General features: G+C 39.5%; 1 protein-coding gene and 1 non-coding gene across 5 annotated transcripts in view; both read left to right on the top strand.

The window, feature by feature from the left end:
* Nucleotides 1-24,716, top strand: part of MAST2 (microtubule associated serine/threonine kinase 2) — a 206,790-nt gene that overhangs the window by 12,065 nt on the left and 170,009 nt on the right. For all 4 annotated transcript variants that reach the window (XM_070786616.1, XM_070786615.1, XM_070786614.1 and 1 more), the window contains exons 2-3: nt 14,848-14,995; nt 18,250-18,392. In XM_070786616.1, coding sequence (XP_070642717.1) covers nt 14,848-14,995; nt 18,250-18,392 — 291 coding nt within the window. The remainder of the gene's footprint in view (nt 1-14,847; nt 14,996-18,249; nt 18,393-24,716) is intronic.
* Nucleotides 13,471-13,543, top strand: TRNAE-CUC (transfer RNA glutamic acid (anticodon CUC)). The gene has a single exon. It is a non-coding gene; the product is annotated as a tRNA-Glu (tRNA).

Here is a 24,716-nt window from a genome sequence, read left to right as displayed (position 1 = left end):
CAGACTGTGGGCACGACATGGCCTACCAGCTGAAGTTTACTTACCTTGATCTATGTTATCTTAACACATTTAGATTAATGTCATCAATTTTAAACTGCTATATAGCATTATTTTGAAAGAATAATTTGTAATATGTAAACTTTTTAAAAAAACTTGGACTTCCCTGGTGGCTCAGATGGTAAAGAACCCGCCTGCAATGCTGGAGACCTGGGTTTTATCACTGGGTTGGGAAGATCCCCTTAAGGTGGACATGGCAACCTACTCCAGTATGCTCACCTGGAGAATCCCCATGGACAGAGGAGCCTGGCAGGCTACAGTCCATGGGATCACAAAGAGTCCAATACGACTGAGTGACTAAGCACAGCACAACAAACATTTTGTTATAATAATGGACCATTAGGTGATTCCCACTTTCCAGCGCTACAGTAAATATTCTTGTACTTATCTCCTTGTGCACATGTGCAGGAGTTTCTCTTACAGGATATTGTTGCCAGATTGCTTTTTTCAGTGTTTGTACCTGTATGTGCTTTGCCACTGATGTTTCGCTGTGTCCTTGACAACTCTTGGTGTTATCACTTTTTGTTAATTTTCTAGATTTAGATGGCATCTCAGTGCTTTAAATACATTTTCCTGATTATTAGCAAGGTTGAGAATCTCTTCACAGATTTAGTATTTACTTGGAAGTTTTGCTTTCTGTGACTTCCTTAGTTATGAACTTTGTTTTTCTCATAAACTTCCTTTTTATTTTTCTTATTGATTGTTGTTGAGTTTTTTTTTTAATTGTCATTTAGAAATAGAATATGGCGAAGAAGTATTGTAGGGAAAGAGCAAATTAGCCAAGATAGCAGTGAGGAGAGTCTTTCAACCCACGGCCTCTCGCTCTCGCACCATGTTTTGTAAATACACGGTTATGTAACAGCTGAGGTCACTTATGGCACTGCACGTGCACTTCACAACTTACCCGCCTGGCCACAGTCCACCTTTGTTCTGCAAACATATATAAGCTCCACCTGCAAAGCCCTTGAGGCTGCATTATGTCTGCATCTGCTAGGTCAACCACAGGAGAATACAGTGTGTCTGCCTTAGGGCTGCTGCGCTAGCCCGGAGAGAATAAACATGTCTGCAGTTCCTTGAGTTTTCTTCCAGCTTCCCCACTTGTGCCTTGCCCATCCTGGGTTCAGCAAACAGTGAGATACAGGGAGATAAATATACTTTAGGTTTGAATTCTCTTAATAGCTTAGTAGGTTTGAATTTGAAATGGTGATAGCAATGTCTATTTAACCATGTTGTTCTTATGGTTATAAATTGCCTAGTTTGTATTGGAGCTCACTAAATGTTTGTTTCTATGTTTTTCATTGTGTGTGTTCTTTGTGACTACTGTAACTTTATGTGTAGCAAAGTATTCCTTTTGTAGCAGACCACTTGTTTTGTGAATTTTCTTCTTTCCTCCTTTTTTTCTTTTTTTACTATTGTTTATTGTCAAATACAACAAGTACAGAAAAGCAGTTAAAAACAAAAAGATAATTTAGTGAATTATAAAATGAACACCATTAATCAAGCAGAATTTTACCAGCCATTCAGGAAACTTCTTGCTGTGGCCCTCCCAATCATAGTCCCTCTGTCTCTGCAAAAGTAATCAGTATTCTGACCTAGGGATTCTCTGGTAGTTCAGACGGTAAAGAATCTGCCTGTAATGCAGGAGACCTGGGTTTAGTCCCTGGGTTGGGAAGATCCCCTGGAGGAGGGTATGGCAACCCACTCCAGTATTCTTGCCTGAAGAATCCCATGGACAGAGGAGCTTGGTGGGCTCTACAGTCCAGAGGGTTACAAAGAGTCAGACACGACTGAGTGACTAGGCATAGCACAGCAGATTCTGACTTAAGCATTTCTTTGTATTTCTCTTTAAGTCTGCATCTAAGACATTACAGTTTAGTCTTGCCCATTTAAAAAAACTAGATGTGTTTGTCTCTTTTAATCTATACGTTTTCCTTTCATCTCTTCTTTAAAGTCTGTATGTTGAAAAACTTTGGAACATTTGACCTGTAGTTTCCCTTAGTCTAGATTCATAGTTACGGTGCATTTCAAAATGTTTCAGCTCCTTTGTATTGCCTGCAAGTTACAGCTGGATAGAGAGGCTTAATCAGTCTCAGGTTCAATTCCTTTGGCAAGATTTTGGGTGGTAGTGTGTTCTTTAAATAGAAGGCACACGATGTCTGCTTTTTGTTCTTTGATTGGGGGTCCCCGTACATAATGAAATTCATCTTTCTCACTGTTTTGAATATTTTTCTCTTTGTTGTTGGCTTTAACAGTTGGTAATGATATGTTTTGACTCAAATTCTGTGTGAGTTTAACCTACTTGAGGTTCATTGAGCTTCTGCACATGTAGGCTTATGTCTCATCAAATTTGGGAAGTTTTTGGCAGTTGTTTCTTCAGGTATTCTTCCCATTTCTCTCTTCTTCTTCTGGGATTCCCTTAATGCATATATTGTTTCTTTTGAAGATGAACCCCTCATCTCTTAGGCTCTCTTCACTTTATTCTCTTTTTTTCTTTTTGTTCCTCAGACTATATAGCTTTAATTGTCTTGTCCTCGAGATTGCTGATTATGTCTTTGCTTTCTCAAATTTGCCATTGAACCCCCTACTGAACTTTTCATTTATTGGCTTTCTTATTTCTAGAATTTCTATTTGATTCCCTTTTATAATTTGTCTTTTTGTTGATAATCTTGTTTTGTTCATACATTGTTTTCCTCATTTTCTTTAATTCTTTGCAAGTGTTTTCCTTTAGTGATAGGAGCTTATTTAAGACGATAGATTTCAAGTATACTGCCAAGTGGAATGCTGGGCTTCCTCAGGGATGTTTTCTGTTAATGTATTTTGACTCTTGAGTGGACCATACTTTCTTATTTCTTTATACATCTTGTGTTTTTTTAAAAATTGTTGTTGTTGAAAAGTAGAGATTTGAATATTGGCAACTCGGGAATACAGTGTTTCCCCTTTCCCCAGGTTTTGCTATTTTTTAAATATTGAAGGCTGTAGTTGTTCATTTGTCTAGTGAATTTTCCCAGCCTTTTTTGTAGAAATTGTATTTCTTGCTGTTTGTGATACTGAAGTCTCCGTTCCTTAGCTTGTATTTTGATTATGGTTTTTTGGATTGCCAGGAGCTAAACAAACAAACATACAGTCAGTATGTTTGTTTTCAGATCAGATCAGATCAGTCGCTCAGTCGTGTCCGACTCTTTGCGACCCCATGAATCGCAGCACACCAGGCCTCCCTGTCCATCACCAACTCCCGGAGTTCACTCAGACTCACGTCCATCGAGTCAGCAATGCCATCTAGCCATCTCATCCTCTGCCGTCCCCTTCTCCTCCTGCCTCCAATCCCTCCCAGCATCAGAGTCTTTTCCAGTGAGTCAACTCTTCGCATGAGGTGGCCAAAGTACTGGAGTTTCAGCTTTAGCATCATTCCTTCCAAAGAAATCCCAGGGCTGATGTCTTTCAGAATGGACTGGTTAGATCTCCTTGCAGTCCAGGGACTCTCAAGGGTCTTCTCCAACACCACAGTTCAAAAGCATCAATTCTTCGGTGCTCAGCCTTCTTCACAGTCCAACTGTCACATCCATACATGACCACTGGAAAAACCATAGCCTTGACTACACGGACCTTTGTTGGCAAAGTAATGTCTCTGCTTTTGAATATGCTATCTAGGTTGGTCATAACTTTCCTTCCAAGGAGTAAGCGTCTTTTAATTTCGTGGCTGCAGTCGCCATCTGCAGTGATTTTGGAGCCCCCCAAAATAAAGTCTGACACTGTTTCCACTGTTTCCCCATCTATTTCCCATGAAGTGATGGGACCGGATGCCATGATCTTCGTTTTCTGAATGTTGAGCTTTAAGCCAACTTTTTCACTCTCCTCTTTCACTTTCATCAAGAGGCTTTTTAGTTCCTCTTCACTTTCTGCCAGAAGGGTGGTGTCATCTGCATATTTGAGGTTATTGATATTTCTCCCAGCAATCTTGATTCCAGCTTGTGTTTCTTCCAGTCCAGCGTTTCTCATGATGTACTCTGCATATAAGTTAAATAAACAGGGTGACAATATACAGCCTTGACGAACTCCTTTTCCTATTTGGAACCAGTCTGTTGTTCCATGTCCAGTTCTAACTGTTGCTTCCTGACCTGCATACACATTTCTCAAGAGGCAGATCAGGTGGTTTGGTATTCCCATCTCTTTCAGAATTTTCCACAGTTTATTGTGATCCACACAGTCAAAGGCTTTGGCATAGTCAATAAAGCAGAATTAGATGTTTTTCTGGAACTCTCTTGCTTTTTCGATGATCCAGCGGATGTTGGCAATTTGATCTCTGGTTCCTCTGCCTTTTCTAAAACCAGCTTGAACATCAGGAAGTTCACGGTTCACATATTGCTGAAGCCTGGCTTGGAGAATTTTGAGCATTACTTTACTAGCGTGTGAGATGACTGCAATTGTGCGGTAGTCTGAGCATTCTTTGGCATTGCCTTTCTTTGGGATTGGAATGAAAACTGACCTTTTCCAGTCCTGTGGCCACTGCTGAGTTTTCCAAATTTGCTGGCATATTGAGTGCAGCACTTTCACAGCATCATCTTTCAGGATTTGAAATAGCTCAACTGGAATTCCATCACCTCCAATAGCTTTGTTCGTAGTGATGCTTTCTAAGGCCCACTTGACTTCACATTCCAGGATGTCTGGCTCTAGGTCAGTGATCACACCATCGTGATTATCTGGGTTGTGAAGATCTTTTTTGTACAGTTCTTCTGTGTATTCTTGCCATCTCTTCTTAATATCTTCTGCTTCTGTTAGGTCCATACCATTTCTGTCCTTTATCGAGCCCATCTTTGCATGAAATGTTCCTTTGGTATCTCTGATTTTCTTGAAGAGATCCCTAGTCTTTCCCATTCTGTTGTTTTCCTCTATTTCTTTGCACTGATCGCTCAGGGAGGCTTTCTTATCTCTTCTTGCTATTCTTTGGAACTCTGCATTCAGATGCTTATATCTTTCCTTTTCTTCTTTGCTTTTCGCTTCTCTTCTTTTCACAGCTATTTGTAAGGCCTCCCCAGACAGCCATTTTGCATTTTTGCTTTTCTTTTCTATGGGAATGGTCTTGATCCCTGTCTCCTGTACAATGTCACGAACCTCATCCCATAGTTCATCAGGCACTCTATTAGATCTAGGCCCTTAAATCTATTTCTCACTTCCACTGTATAATCATAAGGGATTTGATTTAGGTCATACCTGAATGGTCTAGTGGTTTCCCCTACTTTCTTCAATTTCAGTCTGAATTTGGCAATAGGGAGTTCATGGTGTGAGCCACAGTCAGCTCCTGGTCTTGTTTTTGCTGACTGTATAGAGCTTCTCCATCTTTGGTTGCAAAGAATATAATCAATCTGATTTTGGTGTTGACCATCTGGTGATGTCCATGTATAGAGTCTTCTCTTGTGTTGTTGGAAGAGGGTGTTTGTTATGACCAGTGCATTTTCTTGGCAAAACTCTATTAGTCTTTGCCCTGCTTCATTCCATATTCCAAGGCCAAATTTTCCTGTTACTCCAGGTGTTTCTTGACTTCCTACTTTTGCATTCCAGTCCCCTGTAATGAAAAGGACATCTTTTTTGGGTGTTAGTTCTAAAAGGTCTTGTAGGTCTTCATAGAACCGTTCAACTTCAGCTTCTTCAGCATTACTGGTTGGGGCATAGACTTGGATTACTGTGATATTGAATGGTTTACCTTGGAAACGAACAGAGGTCATTCTGTCGTTTTTGAGATTGCATCCAAGTACTGCATTTTGGACTCTTTTGTTGACCATGATGGCCACTCCATTTCTTCTGAGGGATTCCTGCCCGCAGTAGTAGATATAATGGTCATCTGAGTTAAATTCACCCATTCCAGTCCATTTTAGTTCGCTGATTCCTAGAATGTCGAGATTCACTCTTGCCATCTCTTGTTTGACCACTTCCAATTTGCCTTGATTCATGGACCTGACATTCCAGGTTCCTATGCAGTATTGCTCTTTACAGCATCAGACCTTGCTTCTATCACCAGTCACATCCACAACTGGGTATTGTTTTTGCTTTGGCTCCATCCCTTCTTTCTGGAGTTATTTCTCCACTGATCTCCAGTAGCATATTGGGCACCTACCAACCTAGGGAGTTTCTCTTTCAGTATCCTATCATTTTGCCTTTTCATACTGTTCATGGGGTTCTCAAGGCAAGAATACTGAAGTGGTTTGCCATTCCCTTCTCCAGTGGACTACATTCTGTCAAATCTCTCCACCATGACCCGCCTGCCTTGGGTTGCCCCACGGGCATGGCTTAGTTTCATTGAGTTAGACAAGGCTGTGGTCCTAGTGTGATTAGATTGACTAGTTTTCTGTGAGTATGGTTTCAGTGTGTTTGCCCTCTGATGCCCTCTTGCAACACCTACTACAAACATACAAACAGTCTGGTTTTTGCAGATTGACACTTTGACTCCTTCGGCCCCTAGCCAGACTTGTGCTGAGTCCAGGGATCAGCTTGAGATGAAAGCTTAAAATCTTTTCAGTCTTTCCTGAGCATGCATTTCACCCTGGGCTTTCTAATTTACTTTATATACACAGGTGTTTGTTATTACCCTAATTTCCCGAAGAAACTCTCCCTTTTCCTGCCCAGATCTCAGGTAGTCAATTGTATGTCTCATTGCTAATCCTGTGCCCAGGTGGCTGTGGGTGTTTGGGTCACCTTACGGGGTTTTAAGCAGTGCTTGCTGCTTTTCCCCGTTGAGAAGATTCCAAGTTAGGTGAAATAGAGAGGAGTTCCTTGTGTCAGTCCTCCAGGTACCCCTAGATGAGTTAGAACAGATGTTAATAATTTACAAGTGATATCTACTCTGGTCCTTCTGGTACCAGGGGCCAGGGTCCCACTCTGGGATCCCAACTGATGTCTTCACGATTGCCTCCACATCAATGAATGAGTAGGGTGAGGGCAACTAAAAATGCCACAAAGCTTTCCTGCCATTTTTAGGTTGACTTCTTGATTCAGTTCTCATGGTTGTTGTAAATCTTCTATTTTCCAGAGTCTGACAGAAGTGGTTCTGACAGTTTCTGCCTGTTTTTCAGGCAGAAAAACTTTGGGGTTTCTTTGGGGTAATTTTAGGTTGGGAACTGTCTGCTCCACCATTTTGCCTATGTTGTCTTTGACTTGAATTTAATTTTTATCTCCCTAACGATGAACGATGTTGAGAATGGTTTCATTTGCCATATTTGCTTTTTCTTTGCTGAAATGTCTATTAGGTTTCTTGCTCATTTTTTTTTTATTGGCTTGTTACTGAATGTTTTCTCAGATATGTTTTGCAAATATTTTTCCTCCTGTGTGATTTGTTTTCACTTTTTAAACAGTATCTTTGGAAGAATAGTTTTTAAATTTGATGACGTCTGTAAATTTGTTCTTTTTTAAACTTATGCTTTGCTGTGTTATCTAAGAATGCTATCTAACTCAAAGTATAAAAATTTTACTCTTGTATTTTCTTTTGAAGTTTTATACTTTTAGATTTTATAGTTAGATTTATAATCCATTTACAGTTATTTTTCATACATTGTCTTTGATATGCCTGAGGTATGGGTCAAAATACTTTTCTATATATTTTTTGTATATGCGCATCAAGCAAAGGTTTTAATAGGGATTAAGAGAATGTACTTTGATTAGTGTGGCGCCTGGGTTTGACTCTTGGCAGGGTAGGTCAGGAAGAATCTGTCACAGGATATGGACTTCTCTTCACCTATTAAATTACCATTCATATGGGATAAGACAACTTGTGTTTCAAGCCCAGGTTTTTAGCCTGATAGACACGTTTTTAGTGTGTAGACTTCTGTTTTTTAGCTGTGAATCATTTGATCACTTCTAATCCTGTTCTTGTGTGTGTGTGTGTTAGTAGCTCAGTCGTGTCTGACTCTTTGCAACCCCACAGACTGTTGCCCACCAGACTTTTCTGTCTATGGAATTCTCCAGGCAAGAACTCTGGAGTGGATTGCCATTCCCTTCTCCAGAAGATCTTCCCGACCCAGGGATTGAACCCTGATCTCCTGCATCACAGGCAGATTCTTTACTGTTTGAGCTACAGGGAAGTCAAGGAAGAAGTCCTATCCTTAAAGCATAATATAGTATAAACACAACACTAGCCTTGTGTATAGTTAAAGTTGTATCATCTTTCAGCTAACTTGTACATCTTATACATCTTATACAAGCTAACTTGTATAAAGTTAGCTTGAGATTTGCTTTAGTATTATGGGGGACGGAGATAGTTCTGACCGAGAGAGGGAGGACTCTATGAGGACTCAAGAGAAAGCAATAAGCTCTAGAGTTGGGAGAGCATGTAGAGATTTTGTAGTCAGGCAGTTTTCAACCTTTTATTTTATAGTTGAAATTTACATGTCATATAGTAGGTATGTTATTGTTACAGTGTTGCTACAATAGATAAATACAAATTATGTGTAATTTCTGGCATGCAAGCTGTAATTCTGCCTTTTAAAAAATCTCACATAAGAAACAACATTGTAACATAAGTGAACCGACTGTATTGTAGTATTTACCAGGAACTTGCTTTCATTTAATTAAGAGTATACTGATTGAGTACTTTAAACCAATTTCAAGTAATTTGTGACACAATTCTCAGTTGATCAACATGTGTGTGTGTTGGTGGAATCATACTGAAAGTTTTTGTTTAGTTTGGTGGTTCTCAAACTTTAGTGTGCTTTGGACTTACCTAGAGGGCCTGTTAAAACACAGATTGCTGGTCCCCTCCCTGAGATTTTCCAATTTAGTAAATCTGGGGTGGGGCTCTAGAATTTGCATTTCTAACAAGTTCACTGCTGATGCTGATGTTCCTGGTCTGGGGACCACATTTTCAGGATCACAGCTTAGGCCAACTTTCACCTTACTTTTTCAGTATTCTAGGGGCAGAGTTTGTCCTTTTTAAGATAGCCTATTCACTGTTAGACAGTTCTTCCTATAATTAAACCTACTTCTCCTTTTGTTATTTTTGTCCAGTATTTCTAGTTCTGGCCTGTGAGGTAAGAAGTTTACTCTTCCTGTAACAGAAGAAAGCCCTCATGTAGTTGAAGAAAGTTATTCATGTCTCCTTTATTTAATTTCTTTCATGTTAAGCATTTATAGTTTCCTAATAGTTATTGTTTCTTGATTTCCTACTTTTGCATTCCAGTCCCCTGTAATGGAAAGGACATCTTTTTTGGGTGTTAGTTCTAAAAGGTCTTGTAGGTCTTCATAGAACCGTTCAACTTCAGCTTCTTCAGCGTTACTGGTGGGGGCATAGGCTTGGATTACTGTGATATTGAATGGTTTGCCTTGGAAACAAACAGAGATCATTCTGTCGTTTTTGAGATTGCATCCAAGTACTGCATTTCGGACTCTTTTGTTGACCACGATGGCTACTCCATTTCTTCTAAGGGATTCCTGCCCGCAGTAGTGGATATAATGGTCATCTGAGTTAAATTCACCCATTCCAGTCCATTTTAGTTCACTGATTCCTAGAATGTTGACGTTCACTCTTGCCATCTCTTGTTTGACCACTTCCAATTTGCCTTGATTCATGGACCTGACATTCCAGGTTCCTATGCAATATTGCTCTTTACAGCATCGGACCTTGCTTCTATCATCAGTCACATCCACAACTGGGTATTGTTTTTGCTTTGGCTCCATCCCTTCATTCTTTCTGGAGTTATTTCTCCACTGATCTCCAGTAGCATATTGGGCACCTACCGACCTGGGGAGTTCCTCTTTCAGTATCCTATCATTTTGCCTTTTCATACTGTTCATGGGGTTCTCAAGGCAAGAATACTGAAGTGGTTTGCCATTATGGACCTAACAGAAGCGGAAGATATTAAGAAGAGGTGGCAAGAATACACAGAAGAACTGTACAAAAAAGATCTTCACGACCCAGATAACCACGATGGTGTGATCACTGACCTAGAGCCAAACATCCTGGAATGTGAAGTCAAGTGGGCCTTAGAAGGCATCACTACAAACAAAGCTATTGGAGGTGATGGAATTCCAGTTGAGCTATTTCAAATCCTGAAAGATGATGCTGTGAAAGTGCTGCACTCAATATGCCAGCAAATTTGGAAAACTCAGCAGTGGCCACAGGACTGGAAAAGGTCAGTTTTCATTCCAATCCCAAAGAAAGGCAATGCCAAAGAATGCTCAGACTACCGCACAATTGCAGTCATCTCACACGCTAGTAAAGTAATGCTCAAAATTCTCCAAGCCAGGCTTCAGCAATATGTGAACCGTGAACTTCCTGATGTTCAAGCTGGTTTTAGAAAAGGCAGAGGAACCAGAGATCAAATTGCCAACATCCGCTGGATCATCGAAAAAGCAAGAGAGTTCCAGAAAAACATCTAATTCTGCTTTATTGACTATGCCAAAGCCTTTGACTGTGTGGATCACAATAAACTGTGGAAAATTCTGAGAGAGATGGGAATACCAGACCACCTGACCTGCCTCTTGAGAAATGTGTATGCAGGTCAGGAAGCAACAGTTAGAACTGGACATGGAACAACAGACTGGTTCCAAATAGGAAAAGGAGTTCGTCAAGGCTGTATATTGTCACCCTGTTTATTTAACTTATACGCAGAGTACATCATGAGAAACGCTGGACTGGAAGAAACACAAGCTGGAATCAAGATTGCTGGGAGAAATATCAATAACCTCAGATATGCAGATGACACCACCCTTCTGGCAGAAAGTGAAGAGGAACTAAAAAGCCTCTTGATGAAAGTGAAAGAGGAGAGTGAAAAAGTTGGCTTAAAACTCAACATTCAGAAAACGAAGATCATGGTATCTGGTCCCATCACTTCATGGGAAATAGATGGGGAAAACAGTGGAAACAGCATCAGACTTTATTTTTTTGGGCTCCAAAATCACTGCAGATGGTGATTGCAGCCATGAAATTAAAAGACACTTACTCCTTGGAAGGAAAGTTATGTCCAACCTAGATAGCATATTCAAAAGCAGAGACATTACTTTGCCAACAAAGGTCCGTGTAGTCAAGGCTATGGTTTTTCCAGTGGTCACGTATGGATGTGAGAGTTGGACTGTGAAGAAAGCTGAGCACCGAAGAATTGATGCTTTTGAACTGTGGTGTTGGAGAAGACTCTTGAGAGTCCCTTGGCCTGCAAGGAGATGTAACCAGTCCATTCTGAAGGAGATCAGTCCTGGATGTTCTTTGGAAGGAATGATGCTAAAGCTGAAACTCCAGTACTTTGGCCACCTTATGCGAAGAGTTGACTCATTGGAAAAGACTCTGATGCTGTGAGGAATTGGGGGCAGGAGGAAAAGGGGACGACAGAGGATGAGATGGCTGGATGGCATCACCAACTCGATGGACGTGAGTTTGAGTGAACTCAGGGAGTTGATGATGGACAGAGGGGCCTGGCGTGCTGCAATTCATGGGGTCTCAAAGAGTCGGACACAACTGAGCGACTGAACTGAACTGAATAGTTATTGTAAGAATACTGTAATATGTAGTTACGTTAATACTGCCATAACAGTGTTTTATTTGTAACCTTGTTTCTCTCCCTGTATTTTCTGGGATACTATCCAGGCCAGAATCCTGGAAGTCATCCTAGGTTCCTTCCCCTCCTTAACTCCTTATTTTGCCAAAGAATCATTTGATTGTAGAAATGCTAGGAACCAGATAGAAATTTGATCCAGTTTAAGCAGAAGGGGGCAGCTTAAGGGTACAGTAATATGCTATTGAACCTGCAAAACATGTGATTTGGCTGGATCTCTCATAAGTGACTAGAAATGGGAACTAGAAAATTGCAAGAAGTAAGTTAGTTTGGAAGTTATATTATAGAAAGTAAGTTCCTCTTCCCATGTCCCTTTTCTTTCTCTCTTAGACTGTGTGTTTTATTTGCTGCATTTCCTTTTCTTGTCTTTTAATAAATTCTTCAGTAAATCCAATAATGTTCTACTGTTTTTAAAAGTCCAGTCTAAATACCATATGTACAATAGATAGCCAGTGGGAATTTGCTATATGACCCAGGGAACTCATACCAGGGCTCTCTAACAGCCTCGAAGGGTGGGAAGGATTGGGAGGTGGGAGGGAGGTTCAAGAAGGAGGGGACATGTATACCTATGGCTGATTCATGTTGTTGTATGGCAGAAACCAACACAATATTGTAAGGCAATTATCCTTCAATTAAAAAGAAATAAGTCCAGTCTAGCTAGCTGAGCAAGAGAAGCAAGGTACAGAATAGTTCATGAAGAGTGATCTCTTTATGTACTCAACTCTGTTCGAAGCCTGGATAGTAATTATCCTGGGGAGATAGTGTAGTGACTGAAAGGGAGCACAGGGGGCTTTCTGGAAAGTGCTTGGTTATGTTTCTTTTTTTTCTTTTTAAATCTTGATGGTGGTTACATGGATATGTTTAACTTGCAAAAGTTCTTTAAGTTATATGCTTAGTTATATGTACTTTTATGAAATGAGTAATATACTAAAGTTAAAAGGATGTCCTGGTTTAAAAGTTAAATTTCATTTCCCATTTAATTAACATTTCCTTCCCTTTGCAAAGTTTTGATAGGAGAGACTTGGAATAAGAAGGTGCATAATCTGCTTTCATTTTTCCTCTCCTCTGACTTCTTTTCTTTGGTACGTTATAGGGAATAGGGAGATTGAACAGGATATGCCTTTCTTTTAACTGATGCTGATCTAGTCCTGTTGGTTGTCAGTCCTTTTGTGCCTAAGACTAACTGTTCATCCATACAGTGAAACAGGCATCCAAGTGCTGGCTCTGTCTTGTTGCTCATTTGTAAGTTATTTGGGGAGTATTTTCCTTTCCATTTTGCCTTCATATAGGATATTCCTTCACCTTGGTATCTTGTAAGGCCTCCTCACTTCCCTCCACCCACAGCTGCTTGCTGGAGTGTTGCCTCTGTGAATGGCCAGCCCTTTTGGATGGGTTACGAGCTTTAGTGCCCAAACCCTGATTTCTTCATGGTTTCTACTTGATGCATAAGTACTGTTTCATCCTTGTCACACCACTTGGTGGTAATATAGGCTGCTGCCTTGACGCTTTCTCTTTTTGCACTGACTTCTTCCAGCTCCCCTTTCTTCCTGCTCATTCCTGATGCAGTTGCCTGGACACATCAATTGCTTCATGGTTGTTGTTGTTTAGTCGCTCAGTCGTGTCCAACTCTTTGCGACCCCGTGGACTACAGCACTCCAGGTCTCCCTGTGTCTCACCATCTCCTGGAGTTCACCCAAGTTCATGGCTATTGAATTGGTGATGCTATCCAACCTTATCCTCTGCTGCCCTCTTCTTTTGCCTTCAGTCTTTCCCAGCATCAGGGTCTTTTTCAATGCTACCAGTAATGGTACAGTGCCTCACTATCCCCCATATTCTTTTATCCATTTACTACCAATTTAAAAAATACTTTCTTCTCGGGACTTTCCTGGTGGTTCAGTGGTTGGGACTTTGCACTCTCACTGCTGAGGGCCCAGGTTCGATCCCTGGTCAGGGAACTAAAATCCTACAAGCAGCGCAGTGTGACAAAAAACAAAACAACAACAAGCAAGAAAACAACTTTTCCCCCTTCCTCTTCAGCTGTTTTTCATCAACCTCACTCTTTTTATGCTGGGGTATTTGTCAATTATATTCTGGATAGCCACTACCAACGAGTATTTGTGCTTTCCTGCATGTGAACCCATCTGTCACAGTATGTGAGACCAGAGGCTTTTAAAAAAATCTTTTCTCCAGGAGGTAGACGTTTCTCTATTTCCTGTGGCTTTTAGTATTGCTGTGGTACTAGGTACTTGTGTCTTGTTTTTAAAATGGCAGGTAATGTACATTTCAATTATTTCTCTTCATGCTTCTCATTTTTTTTTTGTACTGTCCAGGTCCGATTGATGTGCTGCTTATCTCTATTTGTTGTAGCTTCCTTTATTGAAATGTAAAAGATAGGCCTCATTTGCCTTTTTTAAAAACAATATTTTCTCATCTAATGCTACTAATTAGGTGGGTGTTTGCTTTAGAATGTCTGCATCTTGATGATGCTTACTGGTGAGGAGGAAGTGGCATTGGGATGGAGTGGGATGGGCTAGACTAAAGGCAAAGGGAAGGCAGGCACTTCATATTGTCTGTATTGCCTCCTTTGTACTATTATACTTTTTCATTGAAAACATATATTTAGCTCCTATTATAGAAACATAAGGTCTTCCCTCATGGCTCAGATGTGAAGAATCCTCCTGCAAAGTGGGAGACCTGGGTTCAATCCCTAGGTCAGGAAGATCCCCTGGAGGAGGGCCTGGCTACCCATTCCAGTATTCTTGCCTGGAGAATTATACACATATGTATTACAGACATACAAAGAAGGCTCTGAGTTTTACTTAAGCATTAATTGAATGTTAGGGATATTTATAACTTTGTGTGACAGGTATTTTATTATTTATGATTTTTAAAAAACTGAAATATGCTTTTCTTTACTGGATATAATGTGACTAAAAGGAGAAAAGTAAATAAACATAAGTAGACATGTACTCATTATGAATAATATATCCTGTCAAAGTGCCTTATTGTGTCACCTTGAAATCTCATCCCCTACTTTTCCTTTGGGATTTTGTAATCAATGTCTCACATCATTCATGGCATACCGAAACAGTTGTCACTAAGAAATTTGTTTCTGGCTTCAGCTGTTCAATAGGAAGTATAAAATGTTGGCACTTTTTAACTGTAATGAATGTTGTAGAGATGTTTAAATATAAAGTTCTTACACTTTCAGAAAAAACGTTAAAGTTTTATGTGTTTTACTTTTTTTTTTCCTTTGCAGGATGTGGTAACTGGACGTAGTCCCCTGCTCTTCAGGAAGCTCAGTAATCCTGACATATTTTCATCCACTGGAAAAGCTAAACTTCAACGACAACTTAGTCAGGATGACTGTAAGTTACGGAGAGGAAGCCTGGCCAGTTCTTTGTCAGGTAAGGATCTAATTTTTTTTTTTTTTAAGAGTTTTGGGACTGTGTTGTCAATGTTTAAGGGTGTATTAACTTGGCATCTTGACAGTTTCTTCTGTGGTAACAGTCTTCTGTAGAACACTTGTGAGTAAGGCTGTCTTCCTTTGCTGTTTCCTCATTGCATCTCTTAATCCTAACCTCATAAACCTGCTAGATATTTCTTGATTGACCATTATTACTGGTTATTCCCTTTCAATATAATTTTTGCTCTGTGTTTATTTCTTCAGACTTCACAAACTTTGCTACTTCTTTTCTTTTTTTTTTTTCTATTTCTGAAATCCATTCCAAAGGCCATAATGTCTCCCTACCTCTTCCATAGAAAAGTCTTAAAAGATTCAAAAGGAACAATTAATACAAGGAAGTCATGCCTAAATAGAAAGCAATTAAAACATGGCATGGTTTTAAGCAGTCAATAGAGTATGAAAAAAGAATCTATTTGACTTTAGTTGAAGAAGGAAAAGTAATCTTATTACATTCCTTGGCCTATAGTGAAGAGTATCAGTTTCTTTTTACTTTTGCTCCTTTTCAGGGCTGTTCCTTTGGTTTTCTCTTCTCACTCCTCTATTGAGATTTTTATTTTGTCTGTCATGTTTTAATCACACAGAGCTGTTTCTTGTTTGTCTCTTTTTCCATAGTGTTCTGCTCTTCTTTCAAGGATGTGTTTTATCTTCTCATTCCCTATGAGTAAATAGATTTTTACTTTTTTAATTAAAATTTTCGTTAAGCTTTCTTTTTTTTGGCTCGCTGCGTCTTCATTGTGGCACACGGGGTCTTCCCTAGTTGCAGAGCACAGGCTGTACAGGATGTAGACTCTCTCTAGTTGTGGCATGGGCTTAGTTACCCTGTGGCACGTGGGGTCCTAGTTCCCTGACCAGGAGTCAAACCCAGGCCCCCTGTAGTGAGAGTGTGAGTCCTAACCACTGGGCTGCCAGGGAATTCCCTCTTTATTCTCATTTAATGGAGTTTCCAGGGGGACAGAAGATACAAATATGTGGTCATTCAACCATTTTTAACTGGGAATATTTCTTAAAAATAGGCTCTTGAAATCATTTTAAGAATAATTATTAGAATTTTTAAGAAGTTTTTTTCCTTGAGTTATTTGTTTACTAAAGGGCTAGTTGCTCTATTTGTTCATATTGTTCCTTTTGTTTTAAACTATTTGTGTTCCTCTAATTCTTGACACTTCTTGGTAAGCTTCAAGCCCTTACTAGTATATGTCCATACGGGTTTCGTCTGCTGTTGTGTAAGTCTCTTTCCCCATTAGGCACTTATTTTGAAGAGAGATAGGATTGTGATAGTAGCCTTTGGATATGTAGATGGGAAGTTAACAAACTAATTTTCCTTTAGGTTATATAGCTACACATCTATAGGCAAATCTCCTGGAGAGCTTGGCAACATTTGCAGAAGGAAGAAAAGAAACTAGGCAGGCTCTACTCCAGGCTTGTGGAGGTTTTGAATAGAGAACCAGTATTATTTTTTGTGGAGGGTTTCATGGAAAGACTTCTCATTAAAGCATGCATTTGAGAGCAGACTTGAGAGAAAGCTAGATTTTTTTTTTTTTTAATTTTGTTTCTGATGAAAAATGTAAAATATACCAGTTATAAAAAATTTGAGTGCAGTAACATGCTTCATGTCAAAGTTGAAAATCTTTACTTTCTTCTCTTTTCCCTCCCTCCAAACCATTTATATATACTCCATTATATTTAAATATACATTTAAAATTTTATGTAAGTATATAAACTTTATTTTAAAAATAAAAATTGAGATCATATGCTATATACTTCCTTTTTGCTATTTTCACTCAACTGAGAACATTGAACATTTTCTCCTGGCTGCAATGTTGAGCTGCCTCATTATTTTTAATGGGTTCAGTATGTCATTATGTGGAGATATTATAATTTCTTTAATTTGTAGTGATCATTTATTTTATCCCTCATTTTATTATAGTGAGAGCATTGCTAGGGTTAACTTTCTGGTCTACTTTTTTTTTTCCTTTGCATTCCTACAAATGGAATGCTATGTCCAGGCTTACTCAAATTATAATTATAATAGGTTTTGCTAAATTGCCCTCCAAATAAGTTCCGTCACATTTTGTTTGCAGTAAAAGGGTATGTTACAGCAAAAAAAAAAAAAAACAAAAAACCCCAACCTACTTTTTGCTCATACCTCTTTATAAGAGTGGTTACTTCTCTGACGAATAGAATTTTGTAGGAAGAAGAAGAGTTTTTAAGTAAATTGGTGATCAAGTTAAAGCCAGGTGAATATGCAGGGCAGAATATTGAAATTGAATGAGTGAATGGGTTTGGAAAAAGTAGAAAGAGATGAGGCCAGGGAGATAATATGGATTTATGGAGGATCTTTTTAGAGTTTTAAAAGTGTAACTTAGGACTTCCCCGTCAGTCCAGTGGTTAAAACTCTGTGATTCCCCTGCAGGGGGTGTGGGTTCAGTCTCTGGTCAGGGATCTAAGATCTCGCATGCCACATGGTGCTGCCAAATAAAAACAACAAACCAAAAAAACAAAACTAAAAAAACAATAAAAAGTGTGGCTTAATTGTTTAAACAGTAGGGAGTCATGAGAAGGGGATGACATGACCATATTTGTTTTCATTAGATCACTAACACCGATGTGAAGAATGGTGTGAGGGAAGGGATTGAAATAGGACTTGAACCTCAGCTAGAAAGTCATTGCAGTTCTAGGTGCTCAGTCTTTATAAATGACTTTCTTGCAGTCTTTCAGTAGGATTAAGGCATTCAATCAACCTGGACTGAACACATGGAATCTGGCAAGAGCAGCATAGATTCAGTGTTTGTCTTCTGGAAACCTAAGGGCTAAACTTGTCTAGGAGAAGCTTCCAGCTCCACTGTTACCACATTGAGTTGATGAGAAACTAGGTAGGATGGAAGGGACTGGAAAACTAGTGGCCTTCTAGGTTGGGTCTTAGGTTGGAACAAGCCTGTTAGGTTGGAAGCTGGGCCCTGGCATGGTGGTGGATATTACAGAGAATTTAAAATCATCCACTCAGTTCAGTATTCCACTTGGATTTCTCACCACCGCCAACATAGGTGGAATTTTTTAGAGGGCTGCAGATCCTAAAATGGATGTGGAGGGGCTTCACTTTGTTTTGGATCAATGTACTTTTAATCCATTTGCTGTCATTGTATTTTTTTCATTTTGTTAATTAATAATTTGTTAATTTTCCAAACGTTGTGTTTGAAGGCAAGCAGCTGCTCCCCTTGTCCGGCAGTGCACACAGCAGCGTGGGACAGGTGACTTGGCAGTCTTCAGGAGAAGCGTCCAACCTGGTGCGGATGAGGAATCAGTCCCTCGGACAGTCTGCGCCTTCTCTTACCGCTGGCTTGGTAAGTGTTAGTACAGATGCTCCCTTGCTCTGTGAACAGATCCTTGGTTGTCATTTGTCATTACCACAGCTATTATTTTTCCTTTAGGGTTTGGCTAGATTAATTTCTCAAAGCAAACAACGGAAAAGAATGGAATTTAATAGACTATATTCTGAATGCTCTCTCATGCTGTCACTGGTACTGACTATGTAATGCGAGTCAATAAAAAGATTCAGTATGATTTGAACCTTAATGGATAAATTTCCTGAGAAAGAGCTTTGTTATGGAAATGATTCTAAATCTTTTGAAGTTGTGTTGCTTCCGTATATAGCTCTGTGGTATACATATTTAGTACGTGTGGATAGGGAACATGTTTTACACAGAGTAGGCAGGCACTTCAGTATATATTAAGTGAAAGAATGAACCTCTTCTTTGTCTAGCTTTGTATAGTAGACAGGACCTAACATGTTAAGCTGTATAGTCTGGGCAGGTTGTTTTCTGCCTATTGTTGCATCTTGTACCCTTTTACCCTCAGTGGCCCTGCCTATTTACTTAGGGAATCCATTGACTTTCTGTTGATCTCAACCCTCTTCCCTCTATCTGTAAGACAAGGCAGACTAGTAATTTGCAGGATATGATAACAGAAGCTTGTTCCCATTAAGATAAGTTCATCTACTCTTTGGGACCATAAATCTTTTGGGTTGGCATAAAGGGAGTAGAAAGCTTTGTCCATTTGTTCATCCAAGAAAGTGGGGATGGGGGAAGAAGTCTGCTTATAGCAGGTGGGAAGTTAGTTTTTGGATCAAAAGATTTCTTGATATGACCTGAGGTTTGTGATTTTAGGCTACAGGGATAATTGGCATCATTTGTGGAACTTCCCCAACTTTTTATTTTGAAAATATCAAACTTGTATAAAAATGGAAAGAATGGCAATTAAACTTACTTAGATTGACCAATTTGGTTGTAACTTTATATTTTGTCACATTTGTTTTATCTGTGTGTATATGTATATATTTTTTCCCCTGAAGATTTCAAAGCAAGTAACAAACATTATGCTATCGCACCCTCAAGTATATTTCCTAAAATCAAGGGACAGTCTCCTAAATAACCACAATATATAACGGACCCTTGAACAACAGGGATTTGAACTGAGTGGGCCTAATTATATATGGATTTTTTTCCCATTAATACTACCAGATCCGTGGTTGGTTGAATCCTGGAATGCAGAACTGTGGATAGGGAGGACCAGCTATAAATTTATACTTGGATTTTCCACTGCATGGGGATGGGGAGGGATTGGGAGATGTCAGCACCTCTAACCCTTGTGTTGTTCAAGAGTCATCTATATTACCAGATCTGAGAAGTTTAACATAAATTTAATTTAAAAAAATTCAGATTTCTCCGCTTGTTTTCAACATGTCTATTAAAGCCCCACCTCTCTCCTCTTTTAACCTCTGGAACTTAAAAAAATCCATGCACCATTGTAGAGATTTTGATCCAGTGGGTCTGGAGTGGTCCCAGGCATCCGTATTTGCTTTAAATACACTCTTTTGAGAACTGCTGCCATTAAGGTAAAGCTGAATGTTTCATTTTAAGGTGGTTTGTTGCAGAGGAAATTACTGGACTGAGTTTGCTGAATTCCTAGCCTAACAATTGAAGTAGAATATTCCTGAATTAATTTTTTTTTTAAAAAAAAGCTTATTGAAATATAATTTACATATGATAAAATTACTCATTTAAACTGTACAATTCAGTGATTTTTAGTATATTCATAGATGCAGCCATCACTGCAGTCGGTTTTAGAATATATTCATCATATCAGGAAGAATTCTTAGACCCTTTAGTTATCACCTTATTTTCATCTCTGTCTGCTGCTACTGCTGCTAAGTTGCTTCAGCTGTGTCCGACTCTGTGCGACCCCATAGATGGCAGCCCACCAGGCTCCGCCATCCTTGGGATTCTCCAGGCAAGAACACTGGAGTGGGTTGCCATTTCCTTCTCCAATGCATGAAAGTGAAAAGTGAAAATGAAGTCACTCAGTCGTCTTGGACTCTTAACGACCCCATGGACTGCAGCCCACCAGGCTCCTCTGTCCATGGGATTTTCCAGGCAAGAGTACTGGAGTGGGGTGCCATTGCCTAATATACTTTCTGCCTCCATAGATTTACCTATTCTATCCATTTCATATAAATTGAATCCTATATGTGGCCTTTTGTAATTGGCTTCTTCCATTAAAATGATGTTTTTAAGGTTCCTCCATTGTGTAGCATGTATTATGTCACTCCTTTTTACCGCTGAATAATATTCTATTGTATGAATATACCTTATTTTATCTGTTTGTCAGTTGATTGACATTTGGGTTGTTTTTTCCTTTAGACTATTATGAATAATGAACATTTGTTTACAGCGTTCATATGGACAGTTTTCATTTTTCTTGGGAGTGGAATTACTTGGTCTTATGATAACTGTTTAAATGCAGCAGTGTTTGATAAACTGCAGTGTATGATGATTTTGGTTTCTTCACATCTTCATCAGCATTTGCTATTGTCTGTCTTGATTTTAGTCATCCTAGTGGTTCTGAAGTGATATCTGTGGTTTTGATTTGTGTTTTCCTAATGACAGTAAGCATCCTTTTATGTGATTATCGGCCCTTTGTATATCTTTTGAAGAAATGTGTATTCAGACTCTTTGCTCATTTAAAAAATTGGGTTATTTGTCTTTTTATGGGTGTGTAAAATAATTACTTCTCTAGAACTGAATCTAGTTATGTCTTTCCTCCCAGGGATCTGCCTTTTGTTTCCTCTTGTGCTTTTCTTCCTCAGCAATTTACTTACTTATGGTAACCTCAGGCTAGTTCCTCCTTTTCCATTCTCGTAATCAAGGATTTCCAGTTGCATATTTTATGTTTGATGGCACATTTGATAGTTAGTGTTGAATACTTTCCTTGCTTTGACTTACTGTACACTGAATATACCTTGATGCCACCCCAGCTTCTGTGGCATTTCTAAAAAAGTCTGTCCTATAATGTATCCTTGTTGTTAATAGAATCATGGCCATATACAGCCCACAGATCCATATATGGTCTGCAGACCCATATACAGTCCACAGACCCAGCCTCCAGAGAATTTTTGGGTCTACAAGATTCACATATAACAAAAAACCAATTTAAAAGTAATAAGACAACATTTAATAGAATAAGGAACTAAGGGGACAGGAATTGTCTTAGGTGTAATGATTGGGGAGATAATTTGCAGGAGGTTAGATTTGACCAGAGTCTGGAGAACAATTAGCCAAAAGCCTGAGTGTAGCAACTATTTTCATTTTGAAGCCATCTGGGTGATTGTGTTTGTGAGATTTTTGGACTTCTCTCTCATTTCCTAGTATCTATTGAGAGGATTTCTCTGAATGTCCATTTTCCCTATATATGTAGAAACTATGATTCCAATTAGTGGTTTCTAAAGCATGTATAAAAAGAATCATCCAATCATATTACTATATTGTATGTTCCTAGGGATAGGGAAAAACTTCGATGGCATCTTGTCCAAGATTAGTTATTCATCTTAAAATATATGCATGGTTCGATCCCTTGTTTGTGAAGATTCCTTAGAGAAGAAAATGGCAACTCCCTCCAGTATTCTTGCCTGAAAAATCCCACAGACAGAGGAACCTGATGGGCTACAGTCCATGGGTTGCAGAGTCGGACATGACTGAGTGTGGCACATATTTGTTCAGGAACTGTTGACCAAAACCTCCCACCTAGGCCAGGCACAATAATATCTGCTTGCCTGAATTGTCTCACAACAGGAGGTTCCCATAAAGAACTCGGTGCTGCTCCCCAAAACTAACCTGGAGAATTTGGGAAGGCCAAAAGGAGGAGGGAGGAGATGGTGTGTCCTGCCAACTGTCCAGAAGCCCTCACACTGGAATCCATCTTGGCTGAGAGAGGCACAGGCCACCAGGAAGGACTCTGAGTCAGAGGAAATTTGGGCCAAGCAAGATGAATGGCCAGAGACAACCCGGAAACTAATCCTGTTACTGTAAAACCTGAGACTGCGAGCCATGTGACAGAGCAGTTCTCCTGGGTTCCCTTACCCTGCTGCTCTCCACCTGGGTGTTCATTCCCAATAAAGTTTTTTGCTTTTTGCCTGCATGTGTCTCCTCAGACAGTTCATTTCCAAGTGTTGGACAAGAGCTCCACTCTTGGGCCCTGGAAGGGGTCCACCTTCCTACAATATATATACATATCCTTATATACTATAAATTATATGATATACATATATACATGTATATGTGTCTTAAGACATATATATATATAAGAATATATATATAATCTTTAAGGTTAATTCCTGCTTTGCTTTCTCATGAATACGCCAAGTAGTATCTGCAACTTTGATCTTTGTCTAAGACTCACTCATCTGTTTATTCTGCCTCTGTGTTCCCCTAAACCAGTTCTTCAGCTGTTAACTAGCACCATGACCCCCCTTCCCTGCCCCGATAGCCCAAAACCAGAGACCTGGAAGTCTATTTTGACTCTTCCTTTCCCTTATTCTCCCCCATCCAATCACCCAGTGAATCCTAGCTCCAAACATTTCTAAGAGGTCTACCTTTTTTCACCTTAGACTTTTTTCACCAGTCTAAGCCACATTTGCAATCTCTTTGATCATTGCTGGGACCTCATTACTGTTAATTCATTCTTTTTCCTTTCTAACCACTCTCCACTCTAAAGTCTATTCTTTCAAAAACAAAATCTGATTTTGGCTATTCTTTTTTCTTTTAGTTTTATCTTCTGAATTTTCATTTAGTTAATATTTATCCAGCATCAATGTTTAAAATATTTCCATAGCTTCCTGTAACAATTATCATAAAATACAATAATCGGTAATTATTGAATGGATGAATTTTCATTGGTATTAGCAAATTGTCAATGAGAAATTGAGACCACAGATGGAAAGATGAGGCTTGGATGATTTTTCTCTGAAATCAGTCTATTGGGTTCAAGTAATTTATACTGAGGTTGACCTAACCCATGAATTGTGCCAGACGTTCAGATTTTAATAGAAGGGCTGTACATACCAGGAATCTAATTGATAGCATTTGACTAATTCTTTCTTTATTGGCAGGCAGGACCTTCACAGGACTGATGCATGCATGCCAAGTTGCTCAGTCATGTCTGACTCTTTGTGACCCCATGGACTGTAGCCCTTTAGGCTCCTCTTTCCATGGAATTCTCCAGGCAAGAATACTGGAGTGGGTTGCCATATCTTTCTCCAGGGAATCTTCCCGACCCACAGATCGAACCCGTGTATCTTGCATCTCCTGCATTAGCAAGCGAATTCTTTACCAACTGTGGTTATAGGAATTGTCATTTACAAAGAATGGCTCTTTCCATCATCGTGTCCCTAGTTGGCATGTAACGTTGTACCCGGTACATAGTAGGCAATGTATAATTATTCATTGAAGGAGTAAAAGACTTTTGGAATACCTTTGCTAGTATTATTGCTGGTTGGATTAACACTTGTTTGAAATATAATGTCCACAAAAGAAGGTTGATTTAATGTGTTGGTACCAGCCTGAAATGATGTCACACAGACCTCTATTCTTATCCTTGTCCTAATTGCCATTTTAATCAATTTCTTGGATAAAGACACTGAAGAAATTACTTATTACATATGCTGATGGCACATTTCCATTGTTGAATGTTAAATTCAGTCAGAGCCTCACAAACAAATGACGGTTCAAGAAGAACCAGCACAATGAGATTTAACAGAGAGAAAAGTAACCTTTGAAAAGCCGAAGCACTGGATTGAAGGACTTACCTGGTGGTACATTGAATAGGAATCTGCCTGCCAATGCAAGGGACACGGATTTGATCTCTGGTCTGAGAAGATTCCATATGCCATGGGCAACTAAAGCCCATGTGCCACAATTGCTGAGCCTGTGCACCGCATTACTGAGCCCATGCTCCAGCTGCAATTGCTGGAGCTTGTGTGCTCTAGAGCCCATGAGCCACAACTAATGAGCCCTGGTCCACAACTACTGAAGCCCACACGTCCTAGAGCCCACAGGCCACAACTGCTGAATCCTTACAGTGGAAGCATGGAATCCTAACCATTGGACAGCCAGGGAGTTTCCTATTATTGTTTTTATTTATTTATTCGGTTGCATTGGGTTTTAGTTGTGGTGCATGAGCTTGGTGGTTGCAGCCCAGCTAAGCATGGGCTAGGTTGCCTCGGCATGTGGGATCTTTGTTCCCAACCCAGGATCAAAACTGGGTCTCCTGACTTGGAAGGTGGATTCTTAACCACTGGATCACCAGGGAAGTCCCTATTATTGTATTCTTAACTT

Source organism: Bos indicus, chromosome 3, assembly GCF_029378745.1.
Source record: "Bos indicus isolate NIAB-ARS_2022 breed Sahiwal x Tharparkar chromosome 3, NIAB-ARS_B.indTharparkar_mat_pri_1.0, whole genome shotgun sequence".
NCBI classification, from domain to species: domain Eukaryota; kingdom Metazoa; phylum Chordata; class Mammalia; order Artiodactyla; family Bovidae; genus Bos; species Bos indicus.
The sequence above is the reverse complement of the archived record's forward strand: the minus strand, read 5'-3'. Positions and strand labels throughout refer to the sequence as shown.